This window comes from Cervus canadensis, chromosome X, assembly GCF_019320065.1.
Source record: "Cervus canadensis isolate Bull #8, Minnesota chromosome X, ASM1932006v1, whole genome shotgun sequence".
Taxonomy (NCBI): Eukaryota; Metazoa; Chordata; class Mammalia; order Artiodactyla; family Cervidae; genus Cervus; species Cervus canadensis.
Window position 1 is genome coordinate 144,541,602 of NC_057419.1, and position 18,014 is coordinate 144,559,615.

General features: G+C 48.9%; 1 protein-coding gene across 1 annotated transcript; it reads left to right on the forward strand.

Annotated features, from left to right (window-relative positions):
* Nucleotides 1-2,120: 2,120 nt before the first annotated feature.
* LOC122434975 (cancer/testis antigen 1-like) lies at nucleotides 2,121-3,523 on the forward strand. Its single transcript, XM_043458794.1, has 3 exons — nucleotides 2,121-2,528; nucleotides 2,859-2,984; nucleotides 3,189-3,523. The coding sequence occupies exons 1-3, from the start codon at nucleotides 2,188-2,190 to the stop codon at nucleotides 3,325-3,327; spliced, it is 606 nt and encodes a 201-aa protein (XP_043314729.1). The 5' UTR covers nucleotides 2,121-2,187; the 3' UTR covers nucleotides 3,328-3,523.
* The last annotated feature ends 14,491 nt before the right edge of the window (nucleotides 3,524-18,014 follow it).

Below are 18,014 nucleotides of genomic sequence, written 5' to 3' on the forward strand. Positions count from 1 at the left end.
CAATGTATGGCAAAAACCACTACAATATTGTAAATTAATTAGCCTCCAGTTAAAATAAATAAATATTTTAAACAGCCAAAAAAATTGCCAAATTAGATGAAATTAAGAAATTCCTTGAATGACACAAATTCCCAAAACCAACTCAAGAAGAAAGTGAAAACCCTAAATATCCCTAAATCTTTAAAAGATATGGAACAGAAAACTCCAGGCCCATGTGACTTAACTAGTGAATGCTATGAAATACATGAAGGAGAAATATCACCAAGCCATACAAATTATTTCATAAAGTAGAGAAGAGGAAACAATTCTCAAATCATTTTATGAGACCACTGTTACAAAAATACCAAAATGAAATATTAGCAAATTTAATCCAGCAATATATAAAGCATTATGACCAAATGAGATCTATCCCAAGAATGAAAGATTGGTTATACATTAAAAAATATTCAACCAGTGTTATTCATCATATGAAGAAAACACAGGAGAAAAACCATATGACCATTTTGATAGATGCCATAAAAACATTTGACCATATTCAAGAACCACTATGATAAAGAACTCTCCAAAAACTAAGACTACAAACAGACTTTCTTAATCTGATCAAGGTCACCTACAAAACTCCTACAACTAACGTGATAATGGAGGAAAATCTAATCTCTCCACTGGGGGTGGGGAAGGCTGCTGGCCTTGGATTTGCAGGGCCACTGAGAGGCCTATCCAGCCAGGGGGTGAGGATCAAGCGGACTGATTGAAATACCTGCACCCTCCTCGGGCAGTGGCCCTGATCCAGTCACCTCCCATGGTACCAGTGGTTCCCTGGGAGACACACAGCACCTCCCAGGCAGTGGTGCCCCAGCCCCATCATCACCACCGACTGCACTGTGTCTGTTGCCTTGACCCCTTCCAGACACAGAAATAGACTTGCACCCAGCAGGCCAGCAGACACTAGGTCACCCCCCCAGTTGAGAGCAGCTGGCACCTCCAGCCCTCTGGAGAGCTGCAAGACTTTGTTCCTGGAGAGGGAAAGCCCGTGAGAATTGTGCCAGCAGAGGCCAAGTGACTAGTGTTATCCTGGGTGGCACTGCCCTTTCAGCAGCCCTTGTGTGCCACTGGTCCGACTGGTGCTTCTGGCAGGCCTGGGGTAAGCCCCCAGCCTGAAGTCCCTGTATTCTGTGTGCCTGCAGCCCCAAGAGGCCCAGCCCCATGCCATCCCCAGTGAGTCCAACAGCAGTCCTTGCTTCCCTCCCCAGGCGAACAAGCACAGCCCACTCCCCATCCCTAGTCTCAGGACTCCAGGACAGGGTCCCTGTCCACTGCCACGCAAAGGCACCTACGCATGAACACAAGCACACGCAGATGCCAATGTGCATGCCTCTGATCCGTCTCTTTCATAAAGACACACATGCCCAGGTGCATGACCCTGTGCACAAGCACACTTACACTCCCATGTGCATGCACCTGACCACACACTCTCTCACACACACGTAAACGCACATGTGCTAGCACCTGTGCACAGGCACTCTCTCTCTCTCTCGGGCACACGCACACACAGACACGGACAGGCAGATGGCCATGTGCATACACCCGCCTACAGACACACGAACGCACACGTCAGCTACGTGTGGGACACCAGACGGACAGACCAGGCTATCTTCCAGAAGTCGATGACAAGGACCCGCACTCAGCAGGATGGTCACCTGTGAGCATGGCCAGGTTAGCAGCGGCGCAGACTTGGAGGTGCACAGGGACCGGGGCTCACTTGAAATTTGCAGGCTTGGACCAGAAACAGTCGCACACGTTGAGGAGTGGGGGAGGGTCTGTTGGAGCATGCGCACTGAGGAGCCGCCGCCCCACACACAGAGGCGTCATCGCTAAGCCGTTTACCAGGTTTCTGGCCCGAGTCAGTACTGACTCAGAGGGCCCAGACCACGTAGGTGTGAATCTGCACAGGCACATGGGGGTGACATGGCACACTAACGCACGAAGCTTCAGCAGGGGGCGCCCATTGCCCGAGAGCCTGCAGTCATCGCGGGAACCAATGGTCGGGGGGAACCAATCAGGAGGCAGGACCAGGGTGTGTGTGCACAGGTGCTCTTCCTATGCTGAGCTGCAGGTGGCACTACAGGGCTGGTGTCTGTAGGGACAGATCGGTCTTTCCCGCTGTGGAGAGCGGGAAGGGAGTTCAAGATGGAGCCTGAGGCACACGGTGGAGGAAACATGAGGGCGGCCAATGAAGACGCAGGTGCTGTGGCCTTTGCAGCGGACACAGCACGTGGCAGCCACAGTGTGCCGGGTGGTGCTGGTGGCCAGGATGACCCTGGCGACCCAGCTGGCCCTGGTGATGCCATCATTCATGAAATTCCTGGTGGCGTCGCTGACCTGAATAATCCCAGAGGCCCCGGCGCTGCAGGAGAGTCAGATGGCACAGTCGGTGTCATTCCACAGTTCCCGGGGGCACCCCAAGTTCCAGGGCCTGGTGGAGACGCTGCACCTGGAGCCGGAATTCTGAGTAACCGTCCCCTCCAGTTGTATCCTATTCCAGGAGCCTCGGTGGGCCGGGCGGCTGCGGTGTTCCGGGTGTGGACTAGGGGTGGTTTGGGGGGTTGCAGGTGGTGGGGCCTAAAGTGTAGGAGGAGGGTACTCTGGAGGGCTGGAGGGTATGTGTCAGGAGTGGTCTGGCTGCCAAGAGAAGGTAGTGAGGAAAAGCAACCTGAAGGGATTCAGAGGGCTGTGTGGTGATATCCAGGGTGTCCGGCGGCGTCCTTGTGGGAGAAAGAGGTTCTCTGTGAGCAGGGAGCCTGACTAACATACAGGCAAAATGACTAGTATGGATGGTGCCTTAACCGTATCTCCACCAGCAGCCTCACTGTGCCTTTCTCATCACACGAGGAGGCAGACAATGCCCGTCACTTCCTGACTCGACGTACTCAACTGCAAGGGCCGATTCGGAAGGAGATTGGTGTTAATGGCCGCATGCTGGTTCTGTCAGTTCTAAAGGGGGCCGGGGACGGGGAGGGGGTGGTGGGTGGTGCCCAGGGCCAATCTCGGCCAATGAGGAGCCATAATGGTGGGTTAAGCCTAAAGGAGTGTGGTGCCCTGGGTTTGTCGGTGTGCGGGAACAGAGGGAAGACATGCTCCTCTTCCTCCTTCTCGGTGGGAAATTGAATTTCATTTTGTCTCCCTTTTAGCCGATTGACTGCTGAAGACCATGCCCTTCTCCGGAGGTCCATCGCCTTCTGTCTGGACCAGCTTTCCCTGGTGATATGGTCCTTGCAGCACTTTGTGCCCCCCGTTTCTGCTAAGCCTCAGCAGGGAAGAGGGGGTTAAACCCAGCCTGTGTGCCCTAGCCTCAAGTGTCCTTCCCCAGGGCATTGCTTTCTGCAGTAATTTGATCCGGTTTCATCTTGTGTCTGTGCTGCTGCTTGAGGGCTCAGTGGCGTCATAGTTTGGTGATTGTTAACTACATAAAATTGTTTGTTTGGTGATTGTTAACTGCAGAAAATAAAACCGAGCTACTGTGCTGTCTCTGACTTTATTTTTAGCTTCTGCACTTCCTCATTCTGCATTTGGCTTTCAGTTGGAAGGGAGGTTCTGAGATCCAGATATTCAAGGAATACAACATAATTGAAGACAATGTAAGAAGTGGGAGAGTAAGAAAGTTGTATACTGTCATTCAGTATTAATTTTGGAATATTTTCTCATTTTATAGTTATATTAAATATTAAGATAAATTACCAGAGGCCTTCCCTGGTGGCTCAGATGGTAAAGAATCTGCCTGCAGTGTGGTAGACCCAGGTTCAATCTCTGGGTTGGGAATATCTTCTGGAAATGTTAATGGCAATCCACTCCAGTATTTTTGCCTGGAGAAATCCTGAACAGTGGAGCTTGCAGGCTACAATTCATGGGGTTGCAAGGAGTCAGACTCCACACAGCAAGTGCACTTTTCACTTTTCACATGACACATGAATGATGTTGCTTTTCAGTCTGTAATTCATGTCTGACTGTTTGTGCCCCCATGGATTGTAGCATACCAGACTCATCTGTCCTCCACTGTCTCCGGCAATTTGCTCAAATTCATGTCCATTGAGTGGGTTATGCTATCTCACCATCTCATCCTCTGTCTCCCCCTTCTACTGTTGCCTTCAATCTTTCCCAGCATCAGGATCTCTTCCAGTTAGTTGGCCCTTCACATCAGGTAGCCAAAGTATAGCAGTTTCAGGTTCAGCATCAGCCCTTCCAGTGAATCTTCAGGGTAGATTTCCTTTAGGATTGACTGGTCTGTTCTCCTTGTAGTCCAAGTCCTCTCAAGAGTATCCTTGTATCCTGAAACCTTGCTAAACTGAATAATTAATTGTAATAGCTCTTTTATACATCCCATTGGACTTCGTACATAAAGAATCATTTTGCCTGTAATGCACATTTCTTTCTTTCCAATTGATGCATTTTAACTGATTTCTGTAAAAATGAAAGTGCCAACACTTTGGCCACCTGGTGTGAAGAGCTGATTCATTGGCAGAGACCCTGATGCTGGGAAAGATTGAAGATATGAGGAGAAGTGGACGACAGAGGATGAGATGGTTGGAAGGCATCACCGACTCAATGGACATGAATTTGAGCAATTCCAGTAGATGGTGAAGGACAGGGAAGCCTGGAGTGCTGCAGTCCTTGGGTTTGTAAAGGGTCCAACATGACTGAATGAACAGCAACAGGCATGGGGAAGATGCTGGTGGGTTGTTTGCTTCGGCCCCTCACCATCTGCTACCTTTGTCTAGTGTGACCCTTCTGTGGCACACGTTGGAGAGGTCAAAGCTGCATTGTGGAATGCACGTTTTAGATGGGTCCAGGTTGGGCCAGCTAGTTACCCTTGTGCGTGGTTTGGGAGGCAAATGAGTTGGGATTCTGTTTGCCCCTCCTGGGAGGCACAGAGACTCAGAGCAGAATGTCTGTGTGTGGTGAGAGTTAGGTTGCAGCCCTGGGGGTTGCTGCTTATGGCAGCCAACTGGGAGCACTTTTTTTTTGCAGCCAGGCACTCGGTGGTGGTGGCTTTTTGTTGGCGGGGCCTATAGTCGACTGTCCTGGGAGTGTGCAGCACACAGATCAGCAAAGGCAGGGCCCCTCCTGCCTGTGGAGATCCCACTGGAAGCCCGAGGGTGGGAGCCTCTTGAGTGACACCTGCACCTCTGTGCAGCCTCTGTGGGAGGGCAGGGCTGGGGACACATGGGAACCAGCCCCTCAGGTGGAGGAGTGGCCTGGAAATAGGTGAGAGGAGCACCTCTGTCATCTCCTGGCCTTGAGATGTGAGGGGCGGTGTTGGTCCAGGAGAAGGAGGGTCCGCATAACTAGCCAGGACAGCAGGGGAAGCCTGGGCCCGCCCACCCACCAGGGAGCACAAGGAGGGAAGGGCACCCCTGAGTGGAATTGGGGAGACAGTAGAGTGACCCTAGGTCACCACAGCTGGTATCACCTCCACAGCTCCTCTGATTCCAGGAACTTCCTTAGGGCGCGTGGCTTTGTCTTGCTTTAACACTGTTATGTCAGGAAGACTTACTTTCCTGTTTCCATCTGTCCCTCAGCTCAGGTCTGTGAGGCCTTGAGTGTCACACCTGTCTGTATAGCTAAGGTGGATTATCAGGCAGAAGAGACTTGGTTTCTATGCTTGTTTGGGTCAGTCACTGTCTCCCTACCAAAAAGGCTCATGTGAGCATAGATGGGGAAGCCAGTAACACTGGCCTGTACACTGAGTGTCTGGGTCCTTCTTCCACCCTCAGTTCCCATATTGAAGCCCTAAGCCCCAGGGGCTGGAGTTTGGAGATGGGCCTTTGGAATATACTAAGGTATAGATGAGGTCCTGAGGGTGGTACCTCCATGGTGGTCTTAGGACACTGATCAGTCCTGACCCCCCAACTTGGGGAAGACCCCTCTTCTTGGAGGTCCTACTCTTGCCCTGCTGTGTGTGTTTCACTTTGAGTTTTATTGTGGGGAGGTGTTGGAGGGTGTGGGGGAGGAGCCCTTATCACCTTGAGGAGATGTTTAGGAGCCATGGTCAAGGCCTTGGGCATAGAAAGCCACGATCCTTGTCTTAGCTGCGTCTCTGTGTACACCGTTGTCCACTCCACACCGTCTGGGCCGGCACAGGAGGGGCCTGTGTGCGCAGGCGTATTAGAGATACCTGAAGGGAGTGTGGCTTCATGAGGGAACCGAGTCCCTCTCGCACCATGGGTTCTCTCTAGTGGCCCATGGGTGGCCGGAGAGACTGGGCAGTAACCAATCTGGTGTGAGGAAGCACCCTGAGGAGAGTGCGCAGAAACACTGTGCATCCTTTCACAGAAGGAGAGGACCTCATGAGGGGCTCAGTCTCTCTTCAGCTCCTGTTGACCTCAAGAGGGACATGTGGTGGCCATGCAGTCCTTTGACAGCATCATGAGTTTTGCTGGGCAGGGCGCTGTGGCTGGGGCGGCCCCCCAGGCACTGGGGGCATCAACTGTCCCAGTGCAAGGTGCGGAGGCTGTGGCATTTGGTGGAGCCTGCGAGGCCCAGTGCTGGAGTTGTATCCTTTCTGAGGAGCCTGCAGGTTCACTGGGGGTTGTAGGGCAGAGGTTGGGGGAGGAACTCAGGAAGATGAGCACTAGACGGTTCAGAAGCTGTGGGGTGGGGGCTGCCACTGGGGCACAGATGGAGAATCAGGGACCAAAGGTGTCCAGAACTAGCAGCCCATGATCTGCCGCCAGGTGGCTGTGGGACATGGGGGTGACCTGATCGGCTGTGGTGCACAGTTTCCCCAACGTTATCTGGGAGTAGGCGGGCCTCAGCCAGACCTGGGGGCCAGAACTGGTTGTCTGCATGAACTGGCCCTTAATAAAATATGCCAGCACTCTCTTGGTGTCCTCCCTGTCCTACCTGGATTCAGAAATGGTCAGCAGGTACCTGACCCAGGTAACTGAACTCTATTTAAGAGCTGAGTAACATTCAGAAAACTAAGATTGTGGCATCTTGCCCCATCATTTCATGGAAAATAGATGGGGAAACAGTGGAAACAGTGGCTGACTTTATTCTATGGGGCTCCAAAATCACTGCAGATGGTGATTGCAGCCATGAAATTAAATGTCGCTTACACCTTGGAAGGGAAGTCATGACCAACCTAGACAGCATATTAAAAAACAGAGACATTACTTTGCCAACAAAGGTCCATCTAGTCAAGGCTTTGGTTTCTCCATTAGTCAAGGATGGATGTGAGACCTGGACTACTAAGAAAGTTGAGCACTGAAAACTGGATGTTTTTGAAGTGTGGTGTTGGAGAAGACTCTTGAGAGTCCCTGGGACTGCAAGGAGATCCAACCAGTCCATCCTAAAGGAGATCCATCCTGGGTGTTCATTGGCAGGACTTATATTGAAGCTGAAACTCCAATACTTTGGCCACCTGATGCAAAGTGCTAACTCATTTGAAAAAAAAACCCTGATGCTGGGAAAAGATTGAGGGCAGGCGGAGAAGGGGACGACTGAGGATGAGATGGTTGGATGGCATCACCAACTCAATGGACATGGGTTTGGGTGGACTCCGGAAGTTGGTGATGGACAGGGAGGCCTGGCGTGCTGTGGTTCATGGAGGTCACAAAGAGTCGGACACGGCTGAGCGACTGAACTGAACTGAACTGGAGCCTCCAAAAATAAACCTGTTACTTTTTCCACTGTTTCCTCATCTGTTTGCCATGAAGTGATGGGGCCCAAGGCTATGATCTTAGTTTTCTGAATTTTGAGTTTTAAGCCAACTTTTTCACTCTCTTCTTTCACTTTCATCAGGAGGCTCTTTAGTTCTTCACTTTCTGCCATAAGGGTGGTGTCATCTACATATCTGATGTTATTGATATTTCCCCTGGCAATCTTGATTCCAACTTGTGCTTCATCCAGCCCAGTGTTTCTCATGATGTACTCTGCATATAAGTTTAAAAAGTGGTGTGATAGTATAAGCCTTGACATACTCCTTTTCCTAGTTGGAACCAGTCTGTTGTTCCATGTCCAGTTCTAACTGTTGCTCCTGACCTGCATACAGATTTCTCAAGATGCAGGTCAGGTATTCTGTTATTCCTGTCTCTTTAAGAACACTGCAAACAAATATTGCTGTCATGTCTGGAGTGCTCACAGTGTATGTAGCACACGGGTTTTGCCCCGGATCATGATGGCCTGTGCTTTCCCAGTCTACAGCGCTCAGGCTCCAAGTTGCACTGCAGGGGACCTCTTCAAAGCAGTCTCTGTGTTTTGTTTATGTCCCAGATGTGAGCTTCTCAGGTTCAGGTTCTTGGGTACTCTGCAAGGGCACAGACTCACTTGTGTATGCATTTTGTGCCCTTCCCAGGTCTGAACAGCTCAGTTGACCAGGAGCTTGGCGAGTGCAGTGTCCCAGGTGGGTTGTGCATCTTAATCACCTCCCTGGTCCTGGCCACTCAGTTCCCTGGGTGCGCTTTGAGAGTGCCGTCTCAGGTGTGCCATGTGTCTCCTCTGGGGAGCTCATCTCAGGCTGTGACCCTCCTGGCAGATGTCAAACATCCAGGATCCCAGGAAGACGTGGTTACCAACAGGGAGCCTACTAGCCTACTCACACTTTGGTGGAAGATGCTGTCTCTGGGGCCGAGATTGCCCCTCACCTTCTGGCTCTGGCTGTTGGCCACCTCCAGGAGGGGAGGGGCCGGTCCACAGCTGCTAGCTCTCGTTTGGTATTCACTCAGTCCTTTGTTCTATGAGAGGGCCAGACTGCTCATTAAGTCAGAGTTCTTCCCAGGAAAGTTGTCTCCGGTTTTTTTTTTGTTTGTTTTTGTTTTTTACTCTCTGTCTATTCCACAGTTTGGGTTCTTATCTCACGTTAGCAGGCTCAGATTTTTCTCAGAGCATTCAGGCCAAATCCTTACCCTAAGCATGCAGCCTGTGCCTCCCTATCCAGCCCCTACTCACTGGTGGCAGATGCAAGTATCTGGGGTACTTCTCCTCTGGCAGTTGCAGTTAAGTGCATATTATCTGCTTTTTCTTTTTTTTTTCCCTCTCAGTTATGTTGCCCTCTGAGATTCCAAAACTCCCAACAGACCTGCTGGTGAGAGGGTTTCCTGCTTTTTGGAAACTTCTCCTCCTTCACGACTCCCTCCCCAGGACGGGTCTCCATCCCTAACTCTTTTGTCTCTCTTTTTGTCATTTATACTTTGTCCTACCTCCTTTGGAAGAGAATGGGCTGCCTTTCTGGGTGCCGGATGTCCTCTGCTGGTGTTCAGAAGCTCTTTTGTGTTAGTTATTTAGCATTCAAATGATCTTTTGATGAATTTGTGAGGGAGAAAGTGGTCTCCCAGTCCTATTCCTCTGCCATCTTAGGAGCGCCCCTAAATTGGCAATTTTACTCACAAACATTGTTCTTAATGTGCTGTGCTTAGTCGCTCAATAATGTCCAACTCTTTGCTACCCTATGGACTATAGCCCACCAGGTTCCACTGTCCACAGGGATTCTCCAGGCAAGAATACTGGAGTGAGTTCCCATGCCCTCCTCCCGGGGATCTTCCCAACCCAGGTATTGAACCGAGGTTTCCCACATTGCAGGCAGATTCTTTACTGCCTTAGCTGCCAGGGAAGCCCAAGAACACTGGTGTGGGTAGGCTATCCCTTCTTAAGGGGATCTTCCCAAGCAGGGAATCAAACCGGAGTCTCCTGCATTGCAAGAGGATTCTTTACCAGCTGAGCTACCAGGGAAGCCCTTACACCAGCTGGTCTATGGTATGTTATTATTATTTTACATGCCAGGCTAACCTGACAAATGGGCTTCCCAGGTTGCTCAGTGGTAAAATAAAGAATCTGCCTGCCAAGTAGGAGACATGAGTTTGATCCCTATGTTGTGAAGAGCCTCTAAAGAAGGAAATGGCAACCCACGCCATTATCCTTGCCTGGAAAACCCCATGGACATACAGAGAGGAGCCTGGTGGACTACAGTTCATGGGGTTGCAAAAGAGTTGGGCACAACTTAGCAACTAAAAAACAAGCTGACAAATTCAGGGTAGGAAGTAAGAAACTGAATACTTTCATACCCAAATACCTGGAGTTAAATCAATGCAACCTTTTTGGAGGGCAATTTGGTAACATGTATAAAACATTTTAAAAAGAAATTACTTTTTGACCCAACAATCCTCCTTCTTAAATCAGAACTATTATACATAACGTGTTGGTGGTAGTGGTTTAGTCACTCAGTCATGTCCGACTTGTGCGACTGCATGGACTGTAGCCCACCAGGCTCCTCTATCCATGGGATTTCCCAGGCCAGAATACTGATGTGGGTAGCCATTTCCTTCTCCACATAATGAGTTACACAAAAACAAATGTACCAGAATATCCATTTCAGCATTGTTTATAATACTGAAAAATTGCAAACAGCCTAAAGGCCTATATACAAGAAGTTGGTTCAAATAACTATGGATTACACATTTTGAGGAATAGTATATAGCTCTTAAAAGTACTGTGGATGGCACAGTCTTAGCTGTATTCACTCTATAGCCCACCTTTGGGTCAATTCTGGGTGCCCTTTCTGGAAAGGGATGGTCCTCCTCCTTGTCCCCTTTCTCTAGCTGCCCCTTGCAGTGTCCCTCCCCTCCTTTGACTCTTTGGGCTCCTTTTCCACCATGTTATGAGTTGATCAGCAAGGGGCTAATCCATTAGCAACAAAATAGGCCTATTTCTACCTTGAAGTAATAAAGAAGGGCCAAGTCTTCAGGCCACATTAGTTAAGTAAGAAATAAATTTATGAACATTCAATTCACTAATAGTCGAGACTTTCCTATTGCAAGTAAAAAACAAGTGAAAGAAAAATGACCAAAAGTACCCCATTGGTTTTTAAACCAAAGGGAGAATTTCTTGGTCTGTGCAACTACAAGGTACAGAGGTAGCTTCTGTCTACAGGCATGGCTGGATCCAGCATTTTGTTCCCTGAGATTTACCTTCTTGCTCCAGTTCACACTCTGTCCTTTGCCAACCTGCTTCCCCTAGAGACCCAAAGTGTCACTGGTTGGATGATATCACCACAGCAGGAAGAAAGTGATCCTCCAATGGCCAGGCCTGAGCCACATGCCCACCCCTGGAATCAAAGGTGAAGTCAACTCTATCACAATCACAATGGCCTAGAGAAAAGGAAAGGTGCAATTTTCCAGAGTGACATCATACCAGTACCAAGAGTAGGAAAATGGATGCTGGGTTACAAAATCCATACATGTTCTTGACAGTGGTATAGGCTTTTAATCAAAATCAAAATCAATATCCAATGTTTTAAAGGAACAAAACTGGGAACAATTATTTCTTAATCTAAAAGAGCACGCATGCTCAGTCACTCAGTCATGTTCAACTCTTTACAACCCCATAGACTATAGACCACCAGGCTCCTCTGTCCCTGGAATTTTCCAGGCAAGAACACTGGAGTGGGTTGCCATTTCCTTCTATAAGGTATCTTCTCAACCCAGGCTTTGAAGCTGCATCTCTTGCATCTCCTGCATTAGCAGACGGATTCTTTACCACTGTGACACCTGGGAAGCCCATTAATCTAATAGAGCAGACAATTAGTTTCCCAAATAAAGAAAATACTTATGTCAGGGACTTCCCTGGTGGTTCAGTGGCTAAGCCTCCACACTCCCAATGCAGGGCACCCAGGTTCAATTCCTGGTGAGTCAACTAGATTCCACATGCTACAACTATTAAATAAGAGCTCGCATGCTGCACTGAAGATCCTGCATGCTCCAACTGAGCCCTGCACAAATTTTAAAAATTCAAAAGTAATACCCACAGTCACATGGTGGGAGCATACTGTTAAGAATAGGAACATATTATATCCTTAAATATTCCCAACTTCTTCTGATTTCTTTCTTTTTTTCCCCTTTGTTTAGTTGCTCGGTTGCACTCTATTCTGCAACCCCAAGGATTGTAGCCCACCAGGATCCTCTCTCTATGGCATTTCCCAGGCAAGAATACTGGATGGGTTGTCCTTTCCTACTCCAGGGGATCTTCCTGAATCATGGATGAAACCAAAGTCTCCTGCATTGGCAGGTGGATTCTTTTCACTGAGTCACCTAGGGATGGGCTTACTATGATTTACTGAATCTTTATTCAGTGAAGATGCACATTCACTTTCCTTCAATTTTAACACGGCGTCACTTCCAGGTCGCACACTGGTAAAGAATCTGCCTGCCAACATAGGAGATGTCATTTTGATCCCTAGGTCAGGAAGATCCCCTGGAGGCAGAAATGGCAACCCACTGAAGTATTCTTACCTGGAAAATTCTATGGACAGAGAAGCCTGGCAGGCTATAATCCTTGGGGTTGTAAAGAGTCAAACAGAACTGAGTGACTGAGCACACCTTATCAGCAGATAACCTGCTCATACATGAAGAAAGTATGTTGTAATTCACAGTACTGCTAAAACTATCAGCAAATTTGGTGAGGTTTCAGGAAATACTAGACATTGGAGGGAGCTAACTCTTCCCCCAAAGACTTAACTAATTGTCCCTAAACTTTTCTACATTGAACTGAAACAAGGTCAGTAGGCCATAAAGTTACAGTTCTAGTATTTCTGAATTGTTTGATCTTCTGCAAGCTAAGCTTGTTACTTTGGGAGTAATCAGACCTACTGATAAATGGTGGTAGGCAAACTAGAATTCTGGTGGGAAGTCACACTTTTGAGTAGCAACCACCTACTGCAGATGAATAGCCTTAAAAAAACCAATAGAAAAGTGAATTTTTAACTAAGTACTTCTACCCTTTGGAATCTATCTTGAGGAAATAACCAGTCAGGAGAAGACATACAGAAGAATTGCACTGAATCATTATTAGGGACAAATGGAAACATATTAAATGTTCAACACTTACATTACAGTACTTCATGCATCCAAATACATGTTTTTGAAGAAATTTTAGAAAGAGAAAAAGCTTATATGTTAAATTAATTCCAAGAAAAAATTAATCCTAAATTTTCAACAATTACATTATTGTTATATATTAAGTGACAGTCACTCATTCATTGTGCAACACTGCGACCCCATGGACTATACAATCCATGGAATTCTCCAGGACAGAATACTGGAGTGGGTTGCCTTTCCCTTCTCCAGGGCATCTTCCCAACCCAGGGATCGAACCCAGGTCTCCCACATTGCAGGCAGATTCTTTACCAGCTGAACCAGATATTGCCACTATAAAACTAAGAAAATATTCCAAAATACTGACAGCAGTTAATGCTGAATGACAAGACATAATACATTTTAATTTTCTTCCATTTCTTAAATTGTCTTCAATTACACTGTACTACTAGACTATCTGAAGCCCAGAACCTTCCCTTGAAATCAAGAACCAAGTCAAGAAACTGTGGAGGTGCAGTATTTGAAAATATATTCAGACACAGGATGATAGTTCAGCTTTATTTTATGGTACAAGAAATATTGAAACACCCTCCTCCTCCACCCAGAGAAAACAACAGGGCCAAGAGTGCACAAGGGCCAGTATAAGCAAGCAGTTAGGCCCCTATAATAAATCAGCAACCAGTGTAGGAATCAATGCCCTGGGGAAGGATGCACTGCCTAGGTTAATCTTAGGTGCTCTTTTTTGGCCTAGGCTTAGGGATAACCAGGGACACAAAGTACCCCGTAATTGGTTGGTTGATCCCAACCAACGGGAAAAGCTGCTTAAGACAGAAGATAATGGAAATTTGGAGCTGGCCACCGTCTTCAGCAGTCAGCTGTCTAAAAGGGAGGGATAAAGAATAATTAAATGTGGTAACTGTTCACCTAATTCTCTCTGCCCCCTCAGCTGCTGACAGGCTCAGTGCACATGTCTACATCCTTAGACTTCACCTTTGGGGGGTCTCCAACTGACTATTAGAATGAACCCAGACACCTGCCACCCACCCAGATCCCTTTGCAAACTAACATTGCTAGGATGCTGCCGTTCACTGTGAGCTCCTTCCCTACTGCCCTGTGGTTGGGCTGGACGTGTGGGCTCAGGGACTAGTGGGCCAATGTCTGCCTCCATGGGTGACAGGAAGAGCACTATGTTGGAACTGGTGGCAGCGAGGTTAAGGGACCATCTCACGCCAACCTTGCCTGTGCCTCAGGCCTACTCTTCACTCGGAGGCCTGTTTCCTTCTGGCCATTCTCACTTGTCTTCATCCCCACCCCAAGTCTGCTTCCCACCCTTCCAGTACCTCAGGTCATCTCCCCCCTCCATCTCTCCCTGCCACCTCTGACCCATACCCCCAAGGCCAGACCCTTCAGCCATCTTATCGGTCCCCCTCCCCACACCCCCTCCCAACCCCAGGCTGACCACCTTCTCTCCATTCCACTGTCTACAGGAGGCCCGTTCCTCCCTGATCTAGCCCCAGCCCCTCGCCTCTCTTCAAATAGGATACAAATTGTGAAGTTGGCTTCTTGGTCCTCCGGCCACGGGCAGCACATGCCCATCAAGTCCTGATGCAACATTTACACCAGGCCACGGCCCAGCATGTCCTCCTGTCCCCAGGCTGGCATGGCCACGAGGCCCTGGCACCACATGTCCACCTGGTCCCCAGGGTGGCGTGGTCACCCTGCCCTGCCGTGGCTTGTCCATCCAGCCAAGGTGCGGCATGGCCACTGGGCCCTGCCAAGGCCTGTCCACCCAATCCCAGCAGGGCATCTCTGCCAGGTCCCGGAGCGTGAGGTGCCTGCGCCAGCTCTGGGGCTCCAGCTGTGGCTGCACTCGCCTCTCCCATACCTCCCAGGCCCTCATGCCCTTCAGGGCCATTTGGGTCACCAGGTTCATCTGAGCCTCCCTGGCCTTCAGCACCTCCCACCATGCCACCTCCGCCAGCACCTGGGTCTGTGGCCTCCATGAACATTCACGCTTCACCTCAGCCCACCACAGCCAGCCAGAGCATCTGAGGGGCTGAGGCGCCGAGAGGAGACCATGCCCCTGGATGGGTGATGTCACTATGGGCGCCAAGAGAGCCTGTGCAATCAGGCCCTGACACCAGTCCCAGGATGTCTTTCCTAGGTGGTTATGAGCACATGACTGTTTCCCACCAAATGTGGAAACACCAAATGAGTCCCTTCCCCTTACATCTCTGCTGCCATGTTCACATTTGATCATTCTGCTGACTTCAACTTCCGGAAGGGAGTCGAGTGCCAGGGCCAGGCCAGGTCTGTCCCATTCATTTCCCACATATAGCTCAAGTCTGTGTCCTTGTCCGTACGTGTGGGCATGTGCAGGTACATGCACATGGGGGTGCGCCAAGGCTGGCCCTGGAGTCCTGAGACCAGGGATGCAGAGTGGGCTGTTCCTGCCCACCTGGGGAGGGAAGAGGGGACTACTGTTGGGCCCACAGGGGATGGCATGGGGTAGGGGTGCCTGGAGGTCCGGGCACACAAACTACAGGGACTCCAGGCTGTGGGCATGCCGCAGGCCTCTCAGAAGCACCAGAGGAACCAGCTAGACTCAAGGGCTGGGAGAAGGGCAATGTCCCCCTGGATGCTGCCCAGTTTCTTTCCCTCTGATGGAACAACTCTCTTGGCTTTTCCCTCCCCACGAATAAAGTCTTGAGGCTCTCCAGAGGGCTGATGGTGCCGGGGAACCTCAACTGGGAGGTGACCCTGTGTCTTCTGGCCTGCTGGGTGCTGGCTCTACTTCTGTGTCTGGAAGGGGATCAAGTCAACAGGCAATGTACAGCCGGGAGTGACGATGGAGCTGGGACAGCACTGCCTGGTCTTGGGGTGCATCTGCCAGGGACCACTGCTGCCAAAGGAGGTGACTGCATCAGGGATTGTACTCCAGTCTGTCCCCTGATCCCCACCACCTGGCTGGAGAGTCCTCTTGGCCCTCCAAATCCAAGGCCAGCAGCCTTCGCCCACCCTCCTAGTGGGGGAGAGGCACCAGTAATGTTTGACCCTTCCTTGTGGGTGGGGCATCCCTGTCCCACCTTCTTACCCACCCAGTTTCTTTTGATTCTGTCTCTGAGTCAGTTTTAGAGTGTGGGTAGACCCAGTATAATGCCTGTGTCTGTCCCCTGCTCTGTGGCTTAGAGGACCCCAGCAGGGGGCCTGGACACATCTCTCCCTCAGGGGCCCATTGTCAGGTTGAGGTGACATTTGAAAGAATAGTTGTGCTACATAAGGGGACTCACAAGAGTACAATGGACTAGAGGGTTAGGGGCCAAGCCACTTGACCCACCAGCGTCCTCCCTCTTCCCACTCCACATTTATACCTGTGCCCTTCATCCGTAGTGATAGCTAAAACTTACTATGGTCATTCGCTGTTTTAGGTGCTTTACATGTATTTGTCCATCACATCAGTTTTCAGAAAGTATTGCCATACTGGTGTCCTGTCTCCCATGATGCAGTTCTCCTCCAAACAAACCACACACAACCACTCTCTCCCCAACACCAGTGGCTGAGTCTTGAGCATTTTGGTTTCTGCATTTCACAAAACTATGATGAAAACAGTGCTCCCTCAGGCATGTGACTTAAGTTGGGTCTGAATTGTGAGATCTGCAAAGGAAAATAATGACAGTGAGAAATAATATGTTTGACAAGAGAGTGACAGAGAATGAAGGAGAGACAGTGTATGATAGAATGAGGTCGTAGTTTACCACTGTGACAGGTAAATGATTCTGAGTGAGTATGACAGAGTGAATGTGTGATTGGGACAGGAATGTAAAAGGACAGAATGTGATGGAAGAAACTAAGCTGCAGATGATAGTGATAGCAGTAGCCAGCCTCCAAAATGATAGATAATAACTTAACATGTACAGTGAATGGCGCCGCCGGATTCCTAGTCTCCAAAGGAAAAGATTTAATTCCGAGACCAAGAGACACAACTTCAGTCACTCAGATATTTGTGTAGTAGGAATTTTATTAAAGTGATATTGATAGAAAAAGCTTCTGACATAGACATCAGAAGGGGGTAGAAAGAGTACCCAGTTTGCTAGTTTAAGCAGAGCATTTTATACTTTTCTGCTAGCTGCTGAGAATAGATTAAAAGGATGCCTCGAGGCTGTGAAAATTTTTCCCAGTCCCTTTCCCATAACATACATTCTGGGATGACATCTGCAGGATATTAACCAGAAGAATTGGGTTTACCCAGAGCTCAAGACCATGGAAGTTTTACCCAGACCTTCTCCCATAACATAGGTTCTCAGCTCAAAAAAAAAGCATGTCCTTGAGCAAGAGGTTCTGCTGCCTACCAGGCCTCCATGTCTAAGGAAAAACAATGTGAAAAAGAAAGAATGTTCATATTCACCTCCTCCTTAAAAAGCCCTGGTCTCCCTAGAAACCTGACTAAGTTAACTCTCTCACAGATACCATGACAGAGTGAGTGTGTGGCACACAGAGTGTCAGAGATAAAGTCTAGGAGGGATCGGGTGTGAGAGAGAGTAAGTGTGATGGAAAAAGCATCATAGAGTGACACAGGAATATTACAGAAAGAGTGCGTGTGACAGATAATATGACTCAGTATGAGAAAGCAAATCTCAGAGATAATATATACAGAAGAAAATGGGTCTGTCACACATGTCAGAGTGTGACAGGGAATGAAGCTGACCGTGGGAGGCAGTAGCCTGGGAAGGTGAATCAATCCTTGGGGCCCATGGTTCCCTGAGGGCGGCCATCCCCAGGTCTCAGCCAGTCCAGAGGAAGACAGCAAATTGACTTGGCTCAGCTCCCCAAGCCACATTCTGCCCAATCAGTTTCTTCAGTAATAAAACTGATGTTTATTTTTTAATTAATTAATTTATTTTAATTGGAGGCTAATTATGTTACAATACTGTAGTGTTTTTTTTCCAGACATTGACATGAATTAGTCATGGGTGTACATGTGTTCCCTGTCCCATCACTCAGGGTCATCCCAGTGCACCAGCCCTGAGCACCCTGTTTTCAGGCATCAAACCTGGACTGGCGATCTATTTCACATATGGTAATATATATGTTTCAATGCTATCCTCTCAAATCACCCCCCTCCCTTGTCTGCTCACACAGAGTCCAAAAGTCTGT